Here is a 25208-nt window from a genome sequence, read left to right as displayed (position 1 = left end):
AAAGGACTTCTTAAAAGGGAATGGTTTGAATTTGAGCAGTTGTATTTTGGAGTCAGTAGTAAACCAGACTGTCAACAGCACAGTGAAGCTGATAAGCTAAGATCATAGGATCATTCAAGCTGGAAAAGAACCTCAGGAGGAATGTTTAGTCCAACCTTCTTCTCATCAGGCTCATCTTAGTGCTTAGGGTGTTACCCTGTTGGGTCTTCAGAACCTCCAAAGGCACAGATTGCCCACTCCCTTTGGGCCACCAAATCTAGTCTCTCACTATTTTCACTGGAAAAATGGTTTCCTTGTATCCAGTCTGAACTTAATGTGTTCTCACTCTTGCCCAGTGTGTCTTGTCCCGCCATCATGCCCACTGTGAAAAGGCCGGTTTTATTTTCTTGCTGACCTCCTTTTAGGTACTATGGGGCTGCTGTAGGTTCCTCTTGACACCTCTCTCTGCCACAGGCTGAATGAGGCCTCATCCTTCAGCCCTTCCAGGGTGAGTGTGCTCAAGCCCTGGCCATGTAAGGGGTTCTCTGCTCACTCTACTTTATCATCTTTCTTTTGTGGGGATTTTAAAACCAAACATGATACTCTAGATGGAGTCCAGTGAGTGCTGAGGAAGTAGGGGATGATCAGTTTCTTCCATCTCCCGACTCTGGACCTCGTCACACAGCCCAGGATGTTGTTGCCCTCTTTGCTGCCAGGGCAGACTGCTGGCTTATGCCCAGCTCTGTCTGCCAAGATGCCCAGGGACTTTTCAGCAAAGCTGCTCCCTCTAGTCAAGTCCCAGTTGGCACCACTGCAGGGGGCTCATCCTTCCCAGGTGCAGGACCTTGCACTTGTACCTGTTGACTTTTACCAGATTCCTGTCACCATGTTCCTCCAGCTTGTCCAGGTCTCCTGAGGTAGCAACCCTCTCCTCAAGCATAACAACTGGCTCTGGCATTATGCATTGCAAAATTGTCAACAGAGTAAATAAACCATAGAAAGCAAGCAGATTCCTCTCTTCCACTTCAAATTTCTTACAATTTCTGAACCCTAGAAGATCTACTTGTAGCAGTAGAGCAGTAAAAAAAAAAATTGTAGGCTTTTATTGTGTTTAAATTGATAGCATAATCCCAAATTTGTTTTGGCCTGGCTGCTTTTTCATCTAAATGGGGAAAAATACATTATCTGGGATCAAGGCATCGCAAGAGCAGATACTCTAGTTCATTCACAATGCAGGGTTTCTCTGACCAGTACGTTTGCAAACATGTTGCCTGCATGCTGAAATATCAGGTGCTGAGGTTTCCTTCATTCTCTTGGAGGGAACTGTATCTCACCATGAATACATCTTTTCATTATATTAAACTTAAGTGGATCCTTTCTTAATTTCTTCCTATTATTCCAAATTGCATATCCCTAAGCAACCCAGCCCTTGGTGTTTATGTGGCAAATAATGTAAAATTGTATACTTAGCTGGCTTTGTACTGCTATAAAATTCATAGCCGACCAGATGAATTTTTGCCATTAGATGTCACTACGTGTACAGCAGACTGTTTTTAAAGGCTTGATTTTTATTTAGCATCCCGGAAAAATGGAGGAGGGAACTGGGAGATGTAGGAGAGAGTCTAGTGCTGCAGTATGTTGGATATGCCTTAACTAAAAGCAGCACAGAAGGAAACATAAGATTTTTGACTTAACTCCAACAACCAACAGATGATGCTGTGACCTTAAGCATATATAAATATGTTTAGCAGCTGCTGTGTAACATATTTATAAGTGTTTAGTGACCTGGAGGTTAATCAAAATGAGTTTGGTGATCTCAGCTCAGTTCTTAATGGACTCCACTTCATATTATAGCACTGATGCAGCACAATTTGTCACAGTCGGCAGTCTTTACTCAAAGGAGGCTTACTGTGGAGTGAGAATTAAAGGCTGAAGTAATACCTGATTATTTCTCCCTAAAGAAACTTTCCATTCCAAGCCATCATAGAGCAAAATAATATGTGGAGGAGCTCTGTACTGCTCACTGCACCCAATCTCAGAATAAAACAGCGTTTACTCTGACAGGAAGTCCTTCCAGTGTTACTGTATTAGCTCACGCGGGCTGCAGTCAGGGCTTTGATGGGGGAAAGGACAAAGTCCTGCCAGGGATGGTGCTGAGTCTTTTCACTTGCTGGGCTCTTTCCAGAGATGGAGAGCTGTGTCTGTTCCAAGTGCAACATTACATAGGAGTATGAAAAGGAAAGGTATTGCCTTGCCAGATGAAATTTCAGAATTAGGTTCTGCCATTCAGGTTCTTCTGGGTGCAGAAACAATTTTTTTTATACTTAGTTGTTTTCTTGCTGTCCTGGCCAAAGCCAGTATATTCTTTTTATTTAATTTCCACTCTCCATCTAAACTGGAAATAGTTTCCTACTTTTGATTTAAAGCTGTTGTACAGCAATATGCTTGCATGAGCTGCAATTGAGATTGATGTCCATAGTGGGTAACATGAAATAGGTTGTACCTCAATTTGAGACAATGAACAGCCCCACAGCTTGGAAGATACACATGCTACAGGAAGTAATACTACTGAAATATTAGTAGGTAAGGACCAATTTCACCTTACCTGCAAGGTGTGTGTCTCCTGTGTATTTTTAAAGTAAAAGAAGGACATTAAAGAAATAGATACCTTAGAAGTAGAGACTTGCCTTTTCCAGGAATCTAGCCTTCCTCCATAAAAGAACCTCTCAAAATCCATTACTTCTTTTTTAAAGTATGAAAATGCACTTGCACCTTTTTTTCGTCTTCTTCACTAGTAACTTTACCCAATAACAGAAAGGATCTTGCTTATCTGGCATAGAAAGCATTTTTCAGTTAACTGCATTTGCTGAAATATAGCAATTTAAAGCTAAAAAGGGGGGAATGCTTAAGATACAGTATTTACATAAGAAAAGCTTGATTGTGTGACTGAAATCATTTAAAGTTGTTGCCAAATGGTTCTGCTCTTCTCTTTTCCCTTTGTAATTTTCCCTTGGAGCATTGCACCACTGTGCATTTTAAATCTTTTCCCTCCACTTCTCGTTGCAAGCTTCATCTGGGAAATGACATTGTATGGCAGTTATCTCCTTCATATCAAAAGAAAGCCTTTGCCTCTCTGCAAGAGTGAAGAAAAGTTTGTCTTCAGAGAGCAAAGGACAAAACTGACTTGGAAAAAGATGCTTTATTTAGATAACATGTTCTCTTTTCCTTTGAAGAGATTCACAATGTGTCAAGAAAAATTAGGCCAAATAGTGCTTTAATGGTCTTCCTCCTGTACCTCCTAAAAAAGAAATTTGCTTCTACCAATTGTGTGAAGAATCTGCCATGAGTTTGGAGAAGACAAGAAGCCATTGAAGTTACTCAGGGTTCTTGATTTAGGAGTTGCCTTTTTTGATTTGAATACTGTGTAATAATTAAAAGTAGAATTTCTACCAAAACTCCCATCTTGCTACCCAGACATTCAGCTTTCCTTTCCTGCAGGATGAAATTGAGTGCTTTGTTTTTTTAAGGAAATAAAAGTTGACAGGTACTAAAGTTGTGTTAAAGGGTGGTTGCTTTCTTGTTTATTTGTTAAAGCAGCAGAAGTGTACAGGGGGCACACTGAAGAAAGAGGTCTGAGTTTTGTATTTTCCTATGAATATCCAAGTTAAGTATTTTTTCCATGTGTTTCTTATTCATATGTATGATTTTATATGTATAAGTTACTCATATACATATGATAATACATGCTGTCTTCAACTATACTAAGAAAAGGTAGGCAATTGTTTTATGTATTAAAAGAATTAAAGGTTATTTTTAAGTTGAATCGTGCATTACATTGGGTTGTTGTGCTTACTTGAATTGTATTATTTTCTTCCTTGTGCCTCAGTCTGTCTGTAGAGGTTTACAAATCAGGTACCAGGCATACTTAGATACTTCGTAGAGCTTTAAAGTAGACAAGTTTTAGTCTTTCAAAATACTTGGTCTGAACATGTGGAGGGCATGAACATGTGGAGAAATATGCAAGGGTTTCATTTAGGGCAGTTTTTCTGACAAATCTAAATTCTTCTGAGTTATAAAAGCATTATACAAATATGGGATTATTTTTTGACAGCAAAACTGTTCTGGTGGGGTTTCTTGTTTCAATGAAGTGGAATATGTGTGGAGTTTTTTGAAAAATTGGACATAGATGACACATACAGATGAACACTGTTCAACACAATAACAACAGATGCAGAAATCAGAAGCTGAGTCTATGGTGCCCATTTTTCTTTTGGTCGTTTCACTGTTTTTTAAGCTCTGGCAGGTGAGGATTGCTGTTAAGTGGTCAAAATGGTAAGAATGGTGATACTCTGGATTTATTTTTTTTTTGTGCCAATGCTAGGTTCGAATTTTGACTCCTGATCACATTGCTGTCTACTCATAGGGTATATAATGTGAGCTGTATTTTCCTTCTGATTGATACTGACATGACATAGAAAGACTCTATACCTCTCTTGAAATGAGTTTTCAGTCCAATTCTATTTCACCTATATGACAATTAGCTCAAGACTAACTCAAAGCTCCCCACGTAGGTAAAATGAACTAATTGCTTGCCTCCTCCTTACAAACAATAGGTGATGGGCTCTGTGACAAACCGCAGCGTCTTCAGCAAAGGGGTCTGTAATGAGATATGGTATGTGTGCTTTCCTCTCCTAGGCAAGGCAATTTTCCTGCCATGAATCAGAGCAGCATCATGGGATCCAGCTCCCCCTACACTCAGCCGATGAACAACAGCTCTGGCCTGATGAACCCGCAGGCTCCTCCTTACAGCATGGCACCCAACATGGTGAACAGCTCTACAGGTAATGGTGAGTAACCTTCCAGCAGTCACCTTCCTCCATAAACCTGCTTAACACTGTCAGCCCTGGCCTGGTGGCAGCGGAACATCTTTCTTCATTTGATTCATCCCTGTTGGGTAGTTTGGAGTGATCTGAAATTAGGCTAAGGTACTCACTTTTTTTTGTGCAGTAACTGATACATTTCTCTTGGAGTCCTTGTGCACAGCACGTAGATGAGTACAGTGTTTTATACAGTTCCAGCAGCACTCAGGCTCAGTTTGGCGTAGGTGTTGACTAGCAAGTATATGTGTATTTGTGTGCACGTGTCTGCAGGAAAGGGAAGGAGAATGGCTTCTTGTTTTAAGAAGTTGCTTTTGTTTTTCAATATCTGTTTCCAAAATTTATACAGGATTTCCTCTTTTCCTTATTTAAGTGTCAGTATATAAATTTTTATCATAACTTCCTTTTGCAAAAAAAAAAAAAAAAGGCATATTTAATGTAGCTCCTGGATTTATCCTTCATATCATGATTTATGAGTTCAGAATTGCTTGTAGCTTTGTGTGTGATTCTGAAGACAAGTGAATACAGTTCTGCACAAATGTGCTTCATGGTCCATATTCAGCTTGAGTTCCTAACAGTTATCCTCCTTCAAGATAATACTTCAGCAAAGATCAATTTTTTGATTGGGCTGTGTTTGGATGGAGTTTCAATGACCCTGAAGCGGATCCTCCCAAATACTTATTCCAGTCATGGAGTTTCTGTGCATGCTTTACTGATTACATTATCCCTTTTAGAAATGTTGGGGGTTTTGAAGTTTTTTTCTGAAAGCTGAATAGGTTGTGCTAAGGTGACATGATGTTGTTTCATAGTTATTTTTGTTTCTACTTTTGTTTCTTTCTTGAGAAATGCTTTACTACCTAAATTGTGTCTTACCAAGAGCCAGGTTTTTCACAACTTTTTCTCTACCCCTCTTAGCCTGCATAATTCTTTTATTCTTTGCATCTTTCCCTGTCTTTTCTCCCTGTTTATTCTGTATGTTCCGGCTTCTTTGGAAGAAAATAGCCACAGTGAGATGCTAGTGTGTAGTTTGTCCAGGGGGTTTCTTTCCTCTACATAGGAGCTGCTGAGGCACTGAACAGTATCTTATATTTCAAGAACATTTTGTTACCATTTTGATTAGCAGAAGAAAGGAAGCTGCTAATCAGTAAGATTAAAAAAAAAGAGAGAAATTTAAAAAAAAAAAAAGAGCTTTTTCCAGTGCTGGCCTGGAAGCTATTGGCTAGCCCAGACAGCTCACTGCACCATCTGGATGAAGAGGGACAAGCTATTGAAAAGAGCATTAGATAATAGCTTGCTTTTTCCCCACCACAGCTGTCCCAGGTAATATTATGTTTTGTTTGTGTAGTTATGTGTTTTGTCTGGCTTGCTGAAATAAAATTACTTCTGAGCATTGAAACTGTGCTATAAATTCTGTTTTGCTATTAGCAGAAGTAATTTTTCCACCCTTTTCCGTTGGCCCCCAGAGCTGCAAAAATAACCAACAGCAAACAGATGGCAGAGTGCCCTGCCTAAGAAGATTTATGTATTCCTAAGGAATAACCAGTTTAAAGGAAGATTCACAGAGGTTTTTTTGTTCAGATAATTCAGCCATTCGTTATTTCATACAGTGGAAATCTGTTCAATGCAAGACCATTTATCCTAGCAGTCTTTTGTATGGGGTAGTCATACTCTTTTTATTGTGTTATGCATTCTGAAATATTGGATTTTTAATAATTTAAACATTTATCAGGGCTTTTTCTTCCAGTGCATTTGTGAGGTTTTCTTTTGTTCCAGTTTTATTAATTCAGAGATTACCCAATGGAGAGTAAGTATGAGATGAACTAGAGGAGTTCAGTGCATCTCTTTCAGTCTGTGTGGGAGCCGACATGCATCTAGAATTGCTTTACAGGCCTCCAAGAGACACTGTTGGGGAGAGATGGACACACACAACACCAAAGAGAAAATTAGGTGTGAAGACATTGCTGAGTGCAGATGCTGTGGGAATGCTTAATTTCCCCCTATCGGGACTCATCCTTCTGCTTAGGTGAAAAAAAAATGGAAGCTAAAGACTAGTGTAAATACAGTACTTTTAATGATAATTCCTTGAGCTGTGGGTGCACTTTAGGATCAGCTTTGGCCCTGCGTTTGATGAGGTGGAGAACCTACAGGTGATACCTGTTTAGGGGCTTGAAAACAGGATTTTCTGCGGCAGGAAGACCAGTTCAGCTGTGTGGCTCTTTAGCTTCTCCTTCCTCCCTGCCCCATGAGTATAAAATCACACATCTGTCGGATAAACCAGGGTTCAGTCAATGTGCAGGGCCAAACCAAGTGCAGCTGAGTGGCTGCTGCTGGAGTGAAGGCATTGCTTAATGCCTTCACTCCAGCAGTGTGTATCCTTCAGGCATACACTGAGCATCAACAGCTGTGGTTTCAGTTAGAGGCCAGTGAAAACCTAAGCTGAGCATTAAGGAAAAGTTAGTTTCTTTGTTGCCTGGGTTTTGGAGGGAGCAGTTTTGTTGCCTGTTGTGAGGGAGGAAGGTGGGTCTTTCATTTCAATAAAATGCACTTTCAGGTTTTACTCTTAAGTAAGAGAAGATTGCTGATAACTGATGGAATTGTTTTCAAATGGTGTTCAGCTTCAGTGTGGCTATGTCTAACATCGGTTTTTTCACCCATTTTTAGTAGTGTTTATATCTCCTCATTACCAGTTGATCCTTTTGTCTTTAGTTTTTTTTTAATTAATGTCACAATTGAAAGGAAAATCACGCCGCAGTTACGCATCCTGATACTTCAATAGTGACTGTGGATCAAACAGCAGATCACCAGCTTCTGCTGATGCAGAGTGGTTTAGGAACACAGAAATTACAAGATCAAAGAAGACAGATTCTTCTAATAGAGTATTCCATCCATAACAGTAACAAAAGCTTCAGGATAAAGGTGTCAGAATCCCTTCAGAATTATGGAACAAACTGCCATTCAGAAAAATTGTATAACTGCCGCTGTCCTTTTATTGTATGACTTCACATTACCCATATATATTTTAGACTTCCCCCCCCCCCCCCCCCCCCATTTTTCAAGTTCCAGAATGCCTAATTTCGCGCTATCCGGACTTATCCTTCTACTTGGGTCAAAAACATGGAAGCTTAAGATTCAGTTTTCAAATTCCAGCTTTAAAAATGCATATCATAAACAGGAAATTTACAAGCCCTAATATAGCTCATGCTGTGAGCTTTGTTAATTCTTCATCTTTAAAAAGAAGCAATATGAAGTTTATATCTCACAGATTTCCATATTGTTCTTGCATAGAAACTGGCATTCACGGTCTCTGCCACCTCTGGAGATGAACAAGCCAATAAAAAGGCATTAATCTCCTTACTGCTCAAGTGTACTGAAACCTTTCTTTTTCTGGGTATTCTTATTCCCAATTAACTTTTAACATCATAGTACTTTACATGAGATGTGAAGTTCTAGGAAAAATTATTTGCACTAATGGAATTAAAGGGACACTTTAAAATAATACTAAAAATCATCCGTAAGCTGTAGATTTGACTTGGTATTTATTTGGATGAACCTCTAACAAGAAAAGCAATAATATGCAGGTGAAATATTTTTTAGAAACTTTGGGGTTTTTTTTCTGTTTTGGTTGCATTTTTCTGAAAAATGGATACCTCAATTTATTTTTTTTTCCTCTAATGCATATCTTTGTAGGAGCTGTTAATGCACATTTAGATAAATTTCTGGAGGTTGTCAGTAGGTGGTAACAGCTGAAGTGTCCCATCACCTATTCTCCAAACAAGAGATGACCATGATCCACTGGTTATTGGGTGACTGTAAATCAAGCCAGCACCTGGCATAGAGATGCCCACATCCCAAATTTCTTGTACTTGTCATTCTTTGGACAAGACTTGTCAGCAGAAAGGCCGTGTGACACTGAGATCCCTGGTGACTCACTCATCCTTTTCAGATAAGGTCCCCAAACACCTTGGGCTGCGCTCATCCCCAGAGCTGGAGGATTTTTCATGGCAGGACCCTGGGCAGTGTTGTTGTCCCTCTTTTGTTTTTTCAGGGGGCACCAAAGCAGTGGGGATCCTCGTATCAACTCCACAGTCATTAATTCTCTGCTTTTGCTTCTTCTTCTGTTTTTTTTTTTTGCAGAGGGAGTGTGCCAGGGTTGGAAGGGAGAGGGAAATGTATTATGAAGGAGGGAATATTCTGTTTTGTAGATCATGATTTGTTATCACACTAGCAATAAAGAGAAAAACAATGTTTGTATATTGCTGCTTCTACAGTATTTCATCATCTTCTGGGACTGGTAGAGCAGCCTTTAGCAAAAAAGAATTCTTTGCTGCAGTTTTACTCATGTCAATATCTGCCTTTGAGTACATTAAATTCAGTGTGGAATAGTTAATTCAGGACCTTGACCTATACTTGCTTTTTGAAATCATTCTAGCTCTTAAATTCTTATAATAAGCCAGAGGCTAGTACTTGAAACCTATTCACAGTATGCCACAACACTTCTTGAGTCAAGATTTCCCTGTTATCCTCCTCTCTACAATGTTTCCTCCTTTGGTCTGCACTTCACAGGCAGAATTATTAGTACCTGTGTAGAAAGAGACTGTGTCTTATTTTAGCAGTTTCGTGACAATAACAGTATTTCACTGCTCAGAAGGGGTCAAAACAATGTTCTCGCTGTACCGCTTAGCTAAAAAAAGTGAAAGAATGTCTTCTCACAAATTGCCGGAGAGTATGTTTGCAAGAACTTACGAAACAGCATTTCAACAGCAGATAGAAAAATAGCTGTGGAAACATCTTGGGTAAAAGCTATAGGGAAAATAGACAACCTTGCAGTTTGCCAGTAAAATGCTTGCGTTCTTCTCTTAGAGGTAGAAAAGAATGTAGATGAACTAAATAATTTAGAACAAAAAGCGAAACAGATTTTGGGTAATTTTATTATTTTTTTTATAATTGTCTTCAACTCCTCATAGTTACACTTGCATATGCCAACAAGAAATAGTCAAAAGCCAAAATGAACCTGTCTTTTTACATTTCTGAGCATGACTAATAGAGTCAGAATGTGTATTATAATCTGCAGACTGGAGTTACTAGCCCTTTATGTGAGGTGTTAACTTAAACCCCTCCAGAACAGAGATTTCATAAGGGAGTTCTGATAGAAACAGGACTACCAAAAGTGGACACAATTTTTAAATTCTTTCTAATAGAAGTGTGATGTGCCAACTAGATAAAAGTGAGATATCAGCAGAGGATTTAGCTATGCAGAATTCTGGTGAAGAAGCGTGATCATTAAGTTTGCTTTGTTTGACCTCCCCAAAATTGCTTTATAGGGGAAGGGTCAGCTTTGCTTGCTTTGAAACTAAAACCCAAGACTTCTTTTTTAGCACTTTCACAGCATGAAATGTGTTAACAGTTAAAATGGATTTTGTATAACAGTTCTGCATCCCAGTTTGAAATCATACTGTGGCATATATTTGACCATTTTGTACATTTTTTAAAAAATCTCTGAAAGAAAAATGACTATTTTTTAAATTGTGAATTCAAGACTAGAATGTGTTAGGCTGCCATCCTTCACTTGAGAATGGTCACAAGCTGCCCCAGCTCCTCAAGCAGAATATAAGGGCAAAATGCATACAAATCAAATGCTTAGTGGATGCTGACTTCCCAGTAGCATGTTGACTGGCTGTTTTGTTGAGATTTCAAACACATACATAAAAATAACTGCATTTTTAGCTGATCCCAATAGATTTTTCACTGCAGCTGCATCACTTGTAAAAGGCTTTTTGTTCCAGTTCTTGAAGTGTGAAGTATTGCAAGTATTTTTTTTTTTTTAAATCTCAATTATGATTTATGTGTTGTGATGACTTTAAGGGCTTGATTGGGCTACAAATGTGCTTTGAAAAAACAAGAAGATGTGCCCATGAAAAACACCGGCAGTTCAAAGCTGAATATTGAGCATACAGTTGTAAACTCACGTGGCACATGGCTGGGTAGGTTTTTTTGGCAGAGCCAGAGTCTCAACCTGCAGTGATGCTAAAGATATTAGCAAATTAGCACTGCAAAGCTTGCCAGCGTATTCGCTAGAGTACTGCTCATGCTCTCACTGCTGTAATTAAAACTAATTATTTTCTAAAACATAGTAATACATGAATATGTGCAATAATCATTTTGTAGTGGGCAATCTGTGAAGTATTTTTAAAGCTTCTTTTCCCCCTCCTATCTTTGGCTCGCTGTGCAGTGTGCCTGCTGCCTGGTGCAAGCCAGCACTGTCATTTTGCGAGAGCCACGCTACTCTGGTAAAGACAATGATCCTTTACTGGTTCTTACATTTTTACATTTGGGATATTTTTTTTTTCTTTTTTATTGTGTTTTAGGTTATTCTGTATGTTTTTCTTACCTCACATCCTTTGAAAGAAGGGCATGAGGGGGATTGAAAAGAGAGAAAGGGAAGGTAAACCAGTCTTTCACAAATGCTGTGCACATGGTTTTCAGCAGGCAAAGAATCACCTGGTGTCTTGCTGCTGTTTTCTGGTTATTTGCATTGATTCAGTGTCAGGGCACCTCCTAGCATCTGCTCTGCCCTGTATTTTCTGTCTGTTTGTCTGAGTGTTTCTTCTTGCGTCTTTTTAGAAATCCACGAACTCAGCAGCTCTGCAGCAATAGTACTATACTTGGCACTTGAATCTTCAAATTAAAAAAACCCTTAAACTCCTTGCACCCCTGGGAAGCAACTGCGTGCCATTATCAGAGAAAGACATTTGTGTGTTCGTTACAGTCCCACCTCTTTTTGGCAGAAGAAAGAAGCTGAGTGCTGGTTCTCCAACAGAGCACGGTTTACAGCTTGTAATTCTGTAGTTAAGGCTCACAGTGGCTGAGCCATTCGTATTGAAGTCGGTAGGGGCAGGAATTATCTGCTGGACACCAGCCTTAATACAGATGTAATTGGAAAATTCCTTTTTTTTCTTGGATTCAACATGGCAAGCGGAATGTGCATTGTTTTCATTTACTTTTGCCTATTGCTAAAGGGAGAGTGCAGTAATTAAAATAGTCTTGTTGTGTTAAAATGTTGTGGTCAAGTGCAGAGACAGTTGAAGAGCAGCAGCAGCATGAAGAATGAATTCTGCTCTGTTGAGTGGTGGTTGTTGTTGCATGGTGCTTGTATTCTCTTCTTGTTCGTTCTCCTTTGTTTCCTCAATTCAATTGAAGAGGTTTCCAGGTTTCCGGATGCTAGAATAACAGGACAGAGGTGGGAAAACCTCTCCTTCACCTGGCGCCGCAACCGTGCAGCAGGAAGTGTGTTTTTTCCTACAAAGCCAAATGCAGTCATGCTTAACTGTTTCTCCTGTTTTCGATTAGCACCTATGGGTCTTGCAGATATGATGACACCTGGTGAGTCCAAACTTCCCCTTCCTCTCAAAGCAGATGGCAAAGAAGAAGGAGCCCCCCAGCCCGAGAGCAAGTCAAAGGTATTTACCACCTTCCGCACGTGGTGTTGGTCGTGCCCGCAGAAGTCTGCCGTGTTGTCCTTCATCTCCTGGTTTTGGCCTACCCACTTCTGTTCTTTCCTGCATGCCTTTCCATTCACGTGCAATCTCTTTGTTTCTTTTTTTTGTTTGTTTGTTTCTTTTTTTCTTTTATTTTTCTTTTTTTTTTTTTTTCTTCATTGTGTGGATCTGAAAGTTACTAGTTCTTACGGCATTTTAACTTGCGGGGGCAAAGCGTCCCAAGCCAAAAGTTGCGTGGGCATTTGGCTGTGCCAGGTGGGTGGGAAAGAAGGGTCTTGCCTGGTTTCAATCCTTGCAGCCATTTTTCTCTGCCTTCAGTTATAGCTTCCTGTTTTGGCCGCAGCAGCAACATACTTTAATATTTTGCTTTCCTGCCTTATTTGATTAAATAAGGTGAACGGCTTGTTTTTGTTTCTTTCTTTCATAATGGGAAACCCATGCTTAGCATTTCATGTGAGCTTGAATTAAGCATGGTGGCTTTAGTGACTTTAGCCAAGCATCCAGCAAACTTTCCAAATTATACTAATTAACAATGTTGTTTTAATACCTTTTATATATATATAAATATATTTATTTATGTGTGTGTTTTCTGTATGTGTCCTCTCTGTTTATATATATTTTATATATAAAAATTGGTCAGTCTGTTAAACTGGATGTATTTTTTTTGTTTTTAATAAAGTTTGCCCTGCCTTTGTCATATTTTTTTTTTTTTTTTGTATTCCTCTACCACAGGATAGCTACAGCTCTCAGGGTATTTCTCAGCCCCCAACCCCAGGCAACCTGCCAGTCCCTTCCCCAATGTCCCCAAGCTCTGCTAGCATCTCCTCATTTCATGGAGATGAAAGTGATAGCATTAGCAGCCCAGGCTGGCCAAAGACTCCATCAAGCCCTGTAAGTGGCTCTGGTTATTTTGGTTTTTGTTTATTTTTTGTAATTAATTATATTTTAATGCTTGCTTGTTTGTTTTGTAAATTCCTTTTCTTTATTATTTATCCACTAAACAGTTTTCTTTCTTTATAACACTGGGTACAAATTCTGCTCTCGGACACATGACTGTAAGTTCCACTGCCTGGCTTCAGTGGGGCCTGAGCATGCTTATCCAAGGGCAAAATTTGTCCCAACGGTACTTTGAAATAAGAAAGAGTAAAATTGTGTGCATCATGCGAGTGTGCTGTCTGGTAAAACAGCAGTTGTTGTGAAGAAAACATCCTTCCTGTAATGCATCAGCTTCCAAGCATGGCCGACTGTGTTGTTAAGAACAATTCCATTTCTGTTCCTGGGCCCAAACTCCTTCACACAACTGACTTCACTCTGGTTGCTGCACTTGTCTTTACTAGGATTATTTAGGGAGAAAAAAAACCAAAACAAAACAAAATGAGAAATCTTCTCCCCTATTAATATTAATACCCATCAAAAGTTAAATTATAGACTCAGCACCACAAAAAAGTTGCCATTTATATTTTTGAAACATTTTTACTTTTGAATTGTGTATTTGGAAATACAGCCATTAGGCTGTCAAGGCACAGTCTAAACCAAAATTGTTTCTAATTTTGCTTCATTTGGTTACTTTGAAATAACCCAGACTGTGTGCTGAAAAAAGATCCTGTTGCATGTACATTTTTAGAAAACTATTTTTTAGATGGGTAAGGCTTAATCATTCTCATACAGGTTGTAAAGAAAAACCTGAGAGAGATGTGTGGAGCTAAAACCAAATTTCATCATCTGTCTTTCCATCTATATATATGCACAAGTCAAGAAAATCTATATACATATATAGAAAAGAGAATGCAGACACAAGATTTTATGGTTTATGGGGAGCAAATGTCCATCTGGGTATTTTTGCTTTGTTTTTGTTTTTTGTTTTTTTTATAATTGGGAATATATATGTTGTTCCTCTCTTACTTCTTTTTATCAAAAGTAGAAATTATTGTATGTACAGAATATAAAAGGGGGTTTTCCCCAGTGTTAAAGTGCATTTAAATTAGCAATAATTCTTTGATAACGATTTTTACAAAGTGATATGTTAAAGTGTTTGTCTCAGGCAAGCAGAGGAAGGCCAGTCAGAGGGGAAGAGATCTAACCATCCAAAACCCAGACATTTACAGAATCCCCTGAGCAAGGGGAAGCATGGCATGAAATGCACCACTTAAATCTTTGGATGTTGATTTGACAGCAACTTTGAGTCTCAGAAGGCAGCTGATGTTACTTGTTCCCACAAGGTCTCATCTTTTTCTTAAAAGCATTTGTGAAGGGGTGACACAAAAAAATCTGTTCGTTTTCTTTGTAGTAATGTTTGGGGTATTGCTTTTTTGGGCAGATTTCTGGAGGAAAGCAGGAGAGTTATTGCACAGGCTGTCTAACACATCGAGTGCTTCCTCTACAACCAAACAATAGTGCATTCCTGAGCTCGTTGCATAAACTGCATAGCAAATCCTGGAGCCATCAAGAACATATGTGCAATTTTTTTGTATAAATAAAGTATAGATTATTGACAGACTATAACATTGGAAAAAATAAATGAGGAAAGTTTGTGCTTTCAATTTCTTTTGAATGTCCTTCTCTCCAAAAGCTTCAGTTAGAGATGGATAAATACAGTGCTTTGGAATGATAGAAAAGTAAGTGCTGCAAATGAGCTGATCCCTTTTTACCTGTGAAGGCCAGTGGATTGGATAACTTCATTGACTTCAACAGCAACCTGACATAAACTGGAACGACTGATTGCAGGCATTTTGTTACACTTGAAAACAGCCTGAATTGGTTCATTAAATCCCAAAGCTTCTTCATGTGCTACGACTTCCCCATTCCAGGAGAGGATATAAGCAGGGGTGAATGGTCTCTGATTCACTTCAGGGTATCCCTGTGATCCTACTAAGTGGATCCCCTCAGCTGTTCAGTGGATCATTTCAGCTGTTTTGTGTTGAAGTGAGGCATGAGAAAATGGGGAGAAAAAACTGTTGAACACTAGATTTTGAGGCCTCTTTAGGTGTGTCAGGAAAAGGACACTTCTGCTATGTCAGTTTTGCATAGAATGTGCATCCCTGACAGTGGTGAGGTAGTTCTAAAATTCCTTAGAAGAGATATTTCAAGTGTGGGTGTAAACTATGCAGGATGCATAGCACTGCAGCATGAGTAAAACAGTAGGTTACGAAAACCCCATAAAATGCTGTTCACTGTCCATAGGTACCCATGAACATGACAGTGAATACACCTGAACAGTACTACACCTCCATGGTGGTAGCTGGGAGGGGTCTCCAGAGTCCTTCAGGAAAAAAGCTTGGCAAAAGAATGTGTCCTGCACAAGCCTCTGCCAGGGGTTGGACTTCGGCATTCTTAGCTGCCTGTGTATGCACTATCTGTTCTGTAGTAAAAGAGGTCTGTGTAACACATGGAATATTGGCAAATTCTTCATTGAAGTCAGGGAAGGGAACAGTAGATAATTGTATAAATATAGATCCTTAAAGATATGTACAGAAGCAACTACTGACTGTCTTTCATGTGAAAATAACTCCTACAGAAATTTGTGTTGCACTGAAGGATTCTGCAGACTCACCATACAAGGGTCACCATATAACACAGTTTTAATAGTGGGTAGGTGTATTGAAAAGAAAGTATGGATTTCAACAGATTTAGTATGGGAATTGGCTTTGGTATCCACATGCTTTGGTGGAGTATTTTTAATCACTCGTTTAATGCCAGTATATCATATGGAAGAGTGCTAGGGATTGCAGCCAGAGTAGGATATAACTAAATCAGTAAAGAAATGTGCCACAGGCTTGCACTAGCATTCTTCTGTCACCAAAACGATCAACGTACTTAACAGAAGAAAAGGTCGTGATCCATGTTCTTCCAGCATTGCCTGGGATGTGCTCATTTTAGTTTAAAATGGGATCTTTCTCTTTTAAACCTTTGTTTTATAAGGGTTAATATTTATTATGTATAGGTAAATTTAGACTTCCAGCTGAACCTGCCCATGTGAAACTGAAGTTTGTTTGTGTGTAGACTAGCTTGCACGCATCTGTCATTTTTATCCGTTTACGTTTATAAAAATAGAGAAGAGAAAAAGATCGTTACTCTTGAGGAATAGCATTCTTCCCTCCAGTGCATTCTTCTAAAGTTAACATTTCATTTTAGAAGAAAATTGCACCCATTTTACAAAGCATGACAACCTGAAAGCTCACACAGTAAGAAACACTTCTTACCTTCTGTAAGCTGTGAAAAGTTTTCAGATTATACTGTCATTTTAGAGCTTGCTGCCACACTGCTGAAAAGCAGCATCATTTGAGATGTACAGTAGAAAAATGCAGAAAGAAAAATTTTTAACTGTTTCCCTTCTACTCTGAATTTGATTTGAAAAAGTGATATAAAAACATAAAACACATAAACATTTAAAAATGAAACCCTAAAACGAGTAAATCTGAACTTTCTTAATCATGGTTAAACATAAAAGTGAAATAGAAACTATTTTGTTGCCTCACGTTAGAATATAAGCACATAGAAAAATTGTTGGATAAAAGCTGGAATTTCCCGTCTTCTTTTTATATAGTTCTGGGGCATCTTAAGTGCCAGATTAAAATTGATGCAGGTGAGCAGTAGAGTAACTTTGTACTTACTGCAAAAGGTAGTGGGGTAGTTCTAGTTCATTCAGCTGTTCAAGCCTATGTGATCATGTATCTCATGCTCACCACAGCATCAAATTAGTAGCAGCACAACTTCCCTACTTCCCCCTTTCCACCCACCCAAAAAAACCCTCCCAAACTTTGACAGGTTGTATTTGTTGCTGAGTTAAACTGATTTTCTTGAACACCCAGATACATAGCAAGTGAAGCTTTCAGTAAATTGGTTGCTATTACAGAATCAGTTTGTGCTTTCTTTGCATAATCTGCAGGATTCATGTCAATGTATTTCCTGCCAGCCACTTAGTATTAATAAAACAAATTTAGCCCTGACTCTCACTTCAGTAGGAGCTGTAACGCAACTGAGTCTGGCTGAAGTAAATTCAGGCGTGCACCTCATTTCTAAGAAAGGTAATCATATCTGTCTGTAGGAAGGATTGCTGAGAAGAAGTTACAGTGTCAGCAAGGCAGAAAACTTTAAAGGAGGCTATTTATTTAATTAAAATTAATAGCCGTTCACTGGAAAGAACAGCAATGGCTCTTGGAACTGCTAGGTCACCCCCCTTGGCTTCATGTTTCTTTTCTCCTGACTCTCTTCCAGTTTTGCCAAGCTGCAGCTGATAGCTGGAAGGAGATACAGGGTCTGTCATATTTCCAGGCTAACATGCAAGATGAATGGTGGCAATGCTCTTGAAGTCATTGGCAGTGGGGTTCTACTCTGCTGTATCCCTCTTTCATGGTGTTTAGTGCCAGGCCTCACCACTATGTGGGGACATGGACAAAGTGAGTGATTCTGTAGCATCTGTGAGGTACAGAGAGGACCTTTTTTAGAGATATTCAACCAGGAATGAGTTTCTGTTTACTTGACAATAGTCTGTCTTCAGTTCAAAGTAAGGAAAAGGCAAAGGAGGGAAAGAATGATTGACTAGATGAGTTTTAAGAAGTGTCTACTGCAATCAACAACAAAGTTTAGGCTTTTACTATACAGACGTAAAGGATATGTTTCCCTTCACATATTTGGCTCCTTTCCCAAAGCTTTATGTCAGTCTTTTTCCCTTGTGTTTAATTCTGAACCACTCCCATCTTTCACTGTTGAGCAAATCAGTTCACTTTCTGCAAGTAGGAGGGTCTTCAGCTGTAGCAGCAGCCCCTCTCTGCTGTTAGAGCCGAGGCAGCTCGGGTAAGGTCTGTGACAGGGTCTGTCCACACATGGCACAGAGCCCAGCTCACAGGGTTACACTGCACAGAAAAGATGGGGTGAGAATTTATAGCTTGTGTAGCAGCCTCACTTTTAATGTAGAGACAGCTTTCTGCTGTCTCTACATTAAAAAAGAAAAAGAGAAGAGACTCAAACATAGCATGAGCTTTCATTAGCTGTAAAGCCCGGAGAGCAGCAGGAAAGCCGGTTCACTCCAGCCTTTTTGCCACAGAGGTGGAATTCTGTTCTTGCCACCTCTTCTGCTTTTCCTGGTGTCTCAGCTCTGATTGCTGTCCCTCCTTAGTTTTCCCCAGGTCATAATACACGCTCCCTTTGCAAAGAAGGACAGCTGAGATGGATGTGTTCCGTACTCCATCAAGGGAGGAGAGTAGTTGCTGCATACATGCCTTATTGGATCAGGCAGCTAATTGGCAGTTCACAAAGAGTATTGCCACCAATCTCCTTGTACTCTAGATGCTCTTGCTCATCTTGCTTTTTGGCCACCAGTGGTGTGAAGTGGTAATAAAGCATAACCATTTGTGACTCTGAAGAGACGACTACTTCTCCATGTACTAGTTTGCCATGTTTCACACTTTAGGCTAGTTTTGTGCAATTTCTGCTCTGGAGGATCACTTTCAACTTTTCTAGCCCATCTTTGAGGGCAAAGACGAGAGGATTGGTTTGGTTTTAGGATTTTCTAAACTTGTGTGGGACAAACTTGTTTCTAATTTTACCTAAATAGTTGCTTGCAAAGCACTTTGAGATAAGTGCATGAGAAGCACTCTGTGAGAGTTACCTCTTCTTAAAATTACATGAGGCAACATCAGAAACTTGCCTTCTGGGATCCAAAGTTCAGATCAGTGAAAGAAATATGAAAATGGGGAGTTTGGGCCCTTTATTTATAAAGCTGACTTTTCTGTATATGGACAGAATGTACTGTTTGTGCCTGAACTAGTAGCCTTCATTCCTGACTGTTGTGTGATAGCTTTAGTTTGTTTGACATCTTCTCTTTTTCAGTGTTGTGAGTTTCTTACTTTCTTTTCCCTTCCCCTCCCACCCTTCCCCCAACTCTTTCTTTTCTTGTTGCAATTTAGAAATCAAGTTCCTCTACCACAACTGGAGAGAAGATCACTAAAGTCTATGAGCTGGGAAATGAGCCGGAGCGCAAGATGTGGGTGGATCGGTACCTGACGTTCATGGAGGAGAGGGGCACACCTGTGGCCAGTCTGCCAGCTGTGGGCAAGAAGCCCCTGGACCTGTTCAGGCTCTATGTCTGCGTCAAAGAGATTGGAGGTTTAGCACAGGTGAGAAGAACTGGTTAAAAGTGAACCTTCCAAAAAGTCAATATTCTTTTTTTCTAGAGTATTCCTGCTGGATACATCATTAGGTTTTCAGGCCTGACAATATTGTTGAAGAAAATGGTTTCATGCTTTGGTAGCTGTCTGGAGTTCATTTTGGGCTGCATAATGGCCCTAAAGCTTTGGAGTTTGAATCAAGATTGACCATGGCTGTAGTCAGATGAAATTACTGCTTTTTAAGGGGTATCTAGTAATGCTGCTGAGAGAAGAAAAGAAGAAAAGGCCACTGGATCAAAATTACAAGTAAGAAGTAGATGAGAGAGCTAAAAGAAAAAGGAAATTTTCAAGTCCATCTTTCCTATATAGAGATACAGCCTGTAGGACAATTCAGTTCATCTCTCCAGAGACGCTGCCAACATTCTTAAAACGCAGTCCCTCATCCCAAACCTTTAACTCTGAGTGTCTCTATATGGTATATTTGTTTCTTAGGCACGGACTGTGCTGTGTTTAGAAAATGCTTACAGAGTATTTTCGGCTGCCTTGCAAACATAATGATTAGAAGGAAAAGGTGAATTACCTAAATGAGTTGAGGAAAAATGAAAGCAGGAAGAGCTGAGATAAAAAAGTCACAGATGGGAGACAGAAGCTTTCATTTGTGTTCTCACCAGTTAACTTGAAGTTTTGCAAAGGGATGTTGGAAAAATATTCATGAGTTCTATAAGGCTGTTCACCACAGAGCAAAATGAAATGTTCCACTGTTTAGCATCTAAAGGGAAAGCAGGAGAAAATGGTCAGTACTTGCAGTCTTAGATTTGGCATTCGAAGTCACCTGTCCTTGCCTGATGATTGTACAAAGCATCCCTTGCATCTAGGGGGTCACTGGATAGACACTAGAAACTATTGTGAAGTGCAAGGATCCATGAGTTCTATGTTTATGAGAACATTTGTTCAATGTCTGTCAAAAAGAGGTCTTAAAACATAGCTAACATGTAGATAAATATGCATGTGTAATATACAAAACTTAATATTAAAGCATACAATTCTACACTAATTACAAAATCTGAACTCAAAAATATGGCAAACAAATTAGATTCTCAAAAAGAGAATAAATTTTCATAATCTATGTGGTTAGTTCAAAGAAAGGAATGTCCAACATCAATTAGCACCCCTTTCAAAGCTATTTTTAATAGTGCACCTCACAACATAGGATTTGACTACTGAATTAGATCACTGGCCCTTCAAATCCAGTGATTTTAGCTATTCTTATTATTATCAAAGAAAGGCAGAGAAGCCTAATCTAGTTCGTTCTGCCAGTTGCTAAATGCTGTATATTGGTAAGAGATGTTATCCTGACATTTCTACTGATCAGCTCACGCCCCTCAGCATCATATGGATTTGATTACTTTTAGCTCAGAAACTTTATTACAGGTAAATCATATCATGCAGCTGCTCTGCCTCATACAGCATGATTGTGCCCACGGTGTGACTCTTAGCATCAAAAACTGAGCAAGATGGGGGGCAGATGGGATATTCTAGAGAGTCATTCATGTTTGCTTATTATGGAAATTTATTTTATTTTGGGACATTCAGTGTTGATTTTCAGTGACAGACATTATGCTTTGCCAAAGAATAGACGCTGTTCACTTAGACTGATTTTTGAAAGAGCTTGAGTTACAAGTGCGTGTGCTTCAGTACTGGTGAAAATTTACACTTAAAATGAGGGCTCTTGGTTTTGCTACTGTGCCCACATGAGTGAATGGTCACTATCTCTTTGGAGCTACTCAGAGGTGCAGAGCTTTGCTTGCTGAGTTTTATTTAAATGCATCTGAGTGATGCCCTCCTAAAAAGCTGTTGCTCCAAGAGCTGCACTCCGTACCGCGTGACTCTGCCTTGAGAGTGGCAGGGAGTGGAGCTGTGCAGCAGTGGTGCATAATCCCTGTCTGAGGAGTCACTGTTGATAGGGTCCCAACATGAACAGACCAGCTGCTGGCAGTCTTCTTTTAAATGCCAATATACTGGGCATTTAGGCATGAACGTTTCTGTTTGCATTATGCAATGTGTTCATTACGCACCACTTAGTTGTAAGCCAGTAGGCACAAAGAGCTGTGTAACTGGATTTCAGGCCTCAACAAGGGCAGTTAATGAAAATCTGGTCTCCTTTAACTCCTGGGTTCTTGCAGGATGTACCAGAGAAATAAAAACACTTAGCATAGCCATGCCAACCTGCTTGCTGTTAATGCCATGCTCAAAAGATCTTTGCTGACTGGCAGCAGTTACAGTGTAAACACTGAGAGAAACTTAAGAAAATGTTTTCTTTGATGGCACACAGACTAAGGAATAATATGGCTAATGATTATCTTTTTTCTAGCTATAGAAGTTAAATTGGAGTAATTAAAATATCAGGCCTTAGGGTAAGCAGCAGACGTCATGGAATCAGAATTGCTACCCAAAAAAAGATGAGATTTCTCAGATGTTTAAAGCAAATTTATTTTGGTTCTGACCTTGCTCCTTGGATCATACCTAGAAACTGCGTAACTGGTTGAATGAATTTAAAGGCATCAGGTGTTACATCAAAAGCAGTGGTTGCTACAAGTGGTACAGCTGAGTGAGTCAGTGGCATCACCCAGGATGACAAATGAACTTCGCTATTATTGCAGATCAGCTGTGTTTGAGGAACTCATGAACAGAGTCTTTCAATATTCTCAGCCTTACACTGCAAACAAGACTCACAGTGGAATGGTGCAGTCAGCATTGTAATACAGAGTATTGCTGGACTAGCCGTGAGTGTTTGAAGTCTGCCTTAATTAATTAAGGGGCCTGGCTTCACTCTGCCTCTCATCTAGCCAGAGAATCATTGATCTGTCCCTGCAAGATGCACTAAAGTGAAAGGAATTGAACCAGGAATTACAAGCAGAACTGTTTGACAGCTGGTGGCTATTTGGGAGAAGAATTTATTTTTCATATCAACGTTCAAACAAATTGCAGAATAACACTGTTACTGCTTTCTAAATTGTATTTTAGAAGCTGCTTTTTAATTAGAATGGGGTGGGTGTGGGTGGGTGTCAGGGAAGGAGAGAGTGAGCAGGAATTTGCTTGGAGATGGATTGCTAACTGAAGAGCATAGGCCCTGGAAGGGCGTAAGACATTTAAAGGATGCACCATGCAGAAGACTCCACAAGCAAAGCTTTTTATGTAGCTATCAGCAGGTTCCTTAATGGCTTTATAACTGTAAATGCTGTCTGTGCATTACTGCGTGTGGGAGTAATGAGCATTAGTTAAAAGAGGAAAATAAAAAAAGTAAACCAAGACATTAAGTGCTTTTTTTTTTTCCTTTTTTGTTTCCTGACTTAAACAAAACACTTTGCTGCCAACCAATGATTCTGCCGTTTACTTTGCTAGGTTAATAAAAACAAGAAGTGGCGTGAGCTGGCAACCACCTTGAACGTTGGCACTTCGAGCAGCGCGGCCAGCTCCCTGAAAAAACAATACATTCAGTACCTGTTTGCCTTCGAGTGCAAGATTGAGCGAGGGGAGGAGCCCCCTCCAGAAGTCTTCAGCACTGGAGATACCAAGAAACAACCTAAGATTCAGCCGCCATCTCCTGGTAAGTCAAAAAAACTGCAGCCTCTTACACAACCGTTTTTTGAATGCAAGGCATACTAGGCTGTTGCACCATATATATTTATAACTGTGTCTTGATAATGCTGGAAGAACAAGGATAAACCTGTTGTTGGCATCTTGTTCTCCAGCGTGGAGCCAGCTCCTGAGTCAAATCAGAGTTAACTCTGAAGGGCCATCACAGTTGTGTGTCTGGTCTGTCCTTGCTCGCTCCAGCATGTCAAGATGCGTGTGCCAGCGTACCCTTAATGTCCAGTGATGTGGGCGTAACAAAAAGAGCAGAGTTCTGCACGGATGTGCTTCTGCTGTAAGACAGGAGCATGCATTGTCTAAAGGTCAGGCTCTGGTACCTGCACTTTTCCTTGCTATGACTGAAGCTGCTTTTCAACACAACTGTTGATCAGCAAGGCTTCAGCTGGAGCAGGATGGCAGATGCTGGACTGATCAGCGTGTCTCAGATGGTTGCTCTGATGCAGCTCATGTTGAATGTGTGGCAGATGGAGAGCTGAGAGTACGGTGTATCCCCACTGCCAGGCATCCTAGTTTGGAGACGTGCTCTCTGTTCTTTTGTTGCTAATCCTGTGTGTCAGGTAAGTCATTAGGATCACTGTTTTTATCTTCTCATCTGAAAAATTGGAACTGAGACTGCTTTATTTTGGCTGTTCTTTTTTGCATTTGCAGTGTGCTGTTTGAAACCACTGTTTTCTTTCTAAATTCATGTCACTTAAGATTCTTAAGATTTGATAGTCACAGTTGACACTCAAGTCTGGACTATTTTAAGTACATAGGAAGCGTCATAGTATTAGTCTAGATGTTGATTTCTGGACTACCCATGGAAGAGTAAAAAAATTCTTCAGTTATTTTGGATTATTCCTTTTGTTATTAGCTTTTCTGACCAACAAAATAATTTGACAAAATTTGCAAACTACTGCCACAATTGCTATTAGGCAGACCACCGTCACTTATTGCCAAGAGAATATAATTTCTGGAATGTTTACAGCAGTTTCCATGCAGTAGAACACAGTTTTAGGAAAATATTAATTAACCTAATTACTGTTAGTGCAGTTCACTGGCTGAAAATGGAAAGCGGAGAGTCAGAGACCCAGCAAGCCCTGCAGACAGTTTGCAATTGCATGACTTCAGTACCCTGTCATGGACACTAGAAAATTGGAAAGACCTTTATAATCATATAATGAAATTCTGGCCTTTCCAAGATTATCTCTTACAATAGTGCTTTCTCAGTATAGAAAAAGATAACAGTGATAAGGCTTAAATCTTTCTCAGCCTGTTTTATTCAGTCTAAGGATTTGAGGGAGTGTTTAGTTAAAATCTTCCTAAGCACATCTCTATGTAATAACTTCAATATTTTCTTCACCTTGCTAAAACCTAGGGTTATCAGGTACCCCATTGGTGATTGTTTAATAGAGATTAGATTAGATTAGATTAGATTAGATTAGATTAGATTACTTTGCAGTTCAAGTTTAGAAGACAGTGAAAAACACTTGGTACTAGAAGTAAAGCCCATAGTCCAAATGTTTATCTGTCTGAAATAAGCACAGTGTGTCCTGAATGTGCACAGCTGCAAAAAAACAGTATGGGTTGGAGGTGCCCATCACCTCCTGAGAAGACTTGTAAGGGAAGCAGAAATGGTTAGACTTGCTTAGGATGGTGAAGAAGAAATTATTCTGTCTCTAAAAATGAAAGAATATTACACTTTGTTCTCTCCTCCCTTACCTTCTCTCTCCAATACTGCTCTCAGTAGTTGATTTGGGGATGATATATCAGCTGAATTTTGAGATGAAGAATTGCTATTTAAATATGTAAACATGAAACAAAGGAATGGAATAGTCAGATGTACCACTTTACAGGGTCCTTTTGCATCACGATGCTACAAATGAAAATGGCAAAGTCCAAGTTTAAATTTATCATAACATTCAAGCAAGCTGTCTTTGAGGAGAACTGAAACTATTTTTCTAAAATAAAAACACAGCAGGACATAGAGACTAGAAAAGGGGGAAGCAAGCAAGGATCTCAAGGTTTGTTTTGTTGGAGAGAAAAGAGCTCGTGTCACTGAATGGGACTGCACTTCTGTATGGAGAAAGGCTTTCCCAGTGTGTATCAGCTTTAGT

General features: G+C 39.6%; 1 protein-coding gene across 5 annotated transcripts in view; it reads left to right on the top strand.

The window, feature by feature from the left end:
- ARID1B (AT-rich interaction domain 1B) overlaps window positions 1–25208 on the top strand; it is a 324700-nt gene that overhangs the window by 277980 nt on the left and 21512 nt on the right. For 2 of the 5 annotated variants that reach the window (XM_066179044.1, XM_066179042.1), the window contains 5 exons: window positions 4675–4820; window positions 12204–12313; window positions 13085–13243; window positions 19258–19467; window positions 22861–23065. In XM_066179044.1, coding sequence (XP_066035141.1) covers window positions 4675–4820; window positions 12204–12313; window positions 13085–13243; window positions 19258–19467; window positions 22861–23065 — 830 coding nt within the window. Of the gene's footprint in view, window positions 1–4674; window positions 4827–12203; window positions 12314–13084; window positions 13244–19257; window positions 19468–22860; window positions 23066–25208 lie in introns of all 5 variants that reach the window. The other 3 variants (XM_066179043.1, XM_066179041.1, XM_066179045.1) reach the window with 2 other exon arrangements.

This window comes from Chamaea fasciata, unplaced genomic scaffold (assembly GCF_029207755.1).
Source record: "Chamaea fasciata isolate MVZ Bird 193981 ecotype frontalis unplaced genomic scaffold, bChaFas1.0.hap1 SCAF_3, whole genome shotgun sequence".
NCBI classification, from domain to species: domain Eukaryota; kingdom Metazoa; phylum Chordata; class Aves; order Passeriformes; family Sylviidae; genus Chamaea; species Chamaea fasciata.
This window is presented reverse-complemented; position numbering and strand designations above follow the sequence as displayed.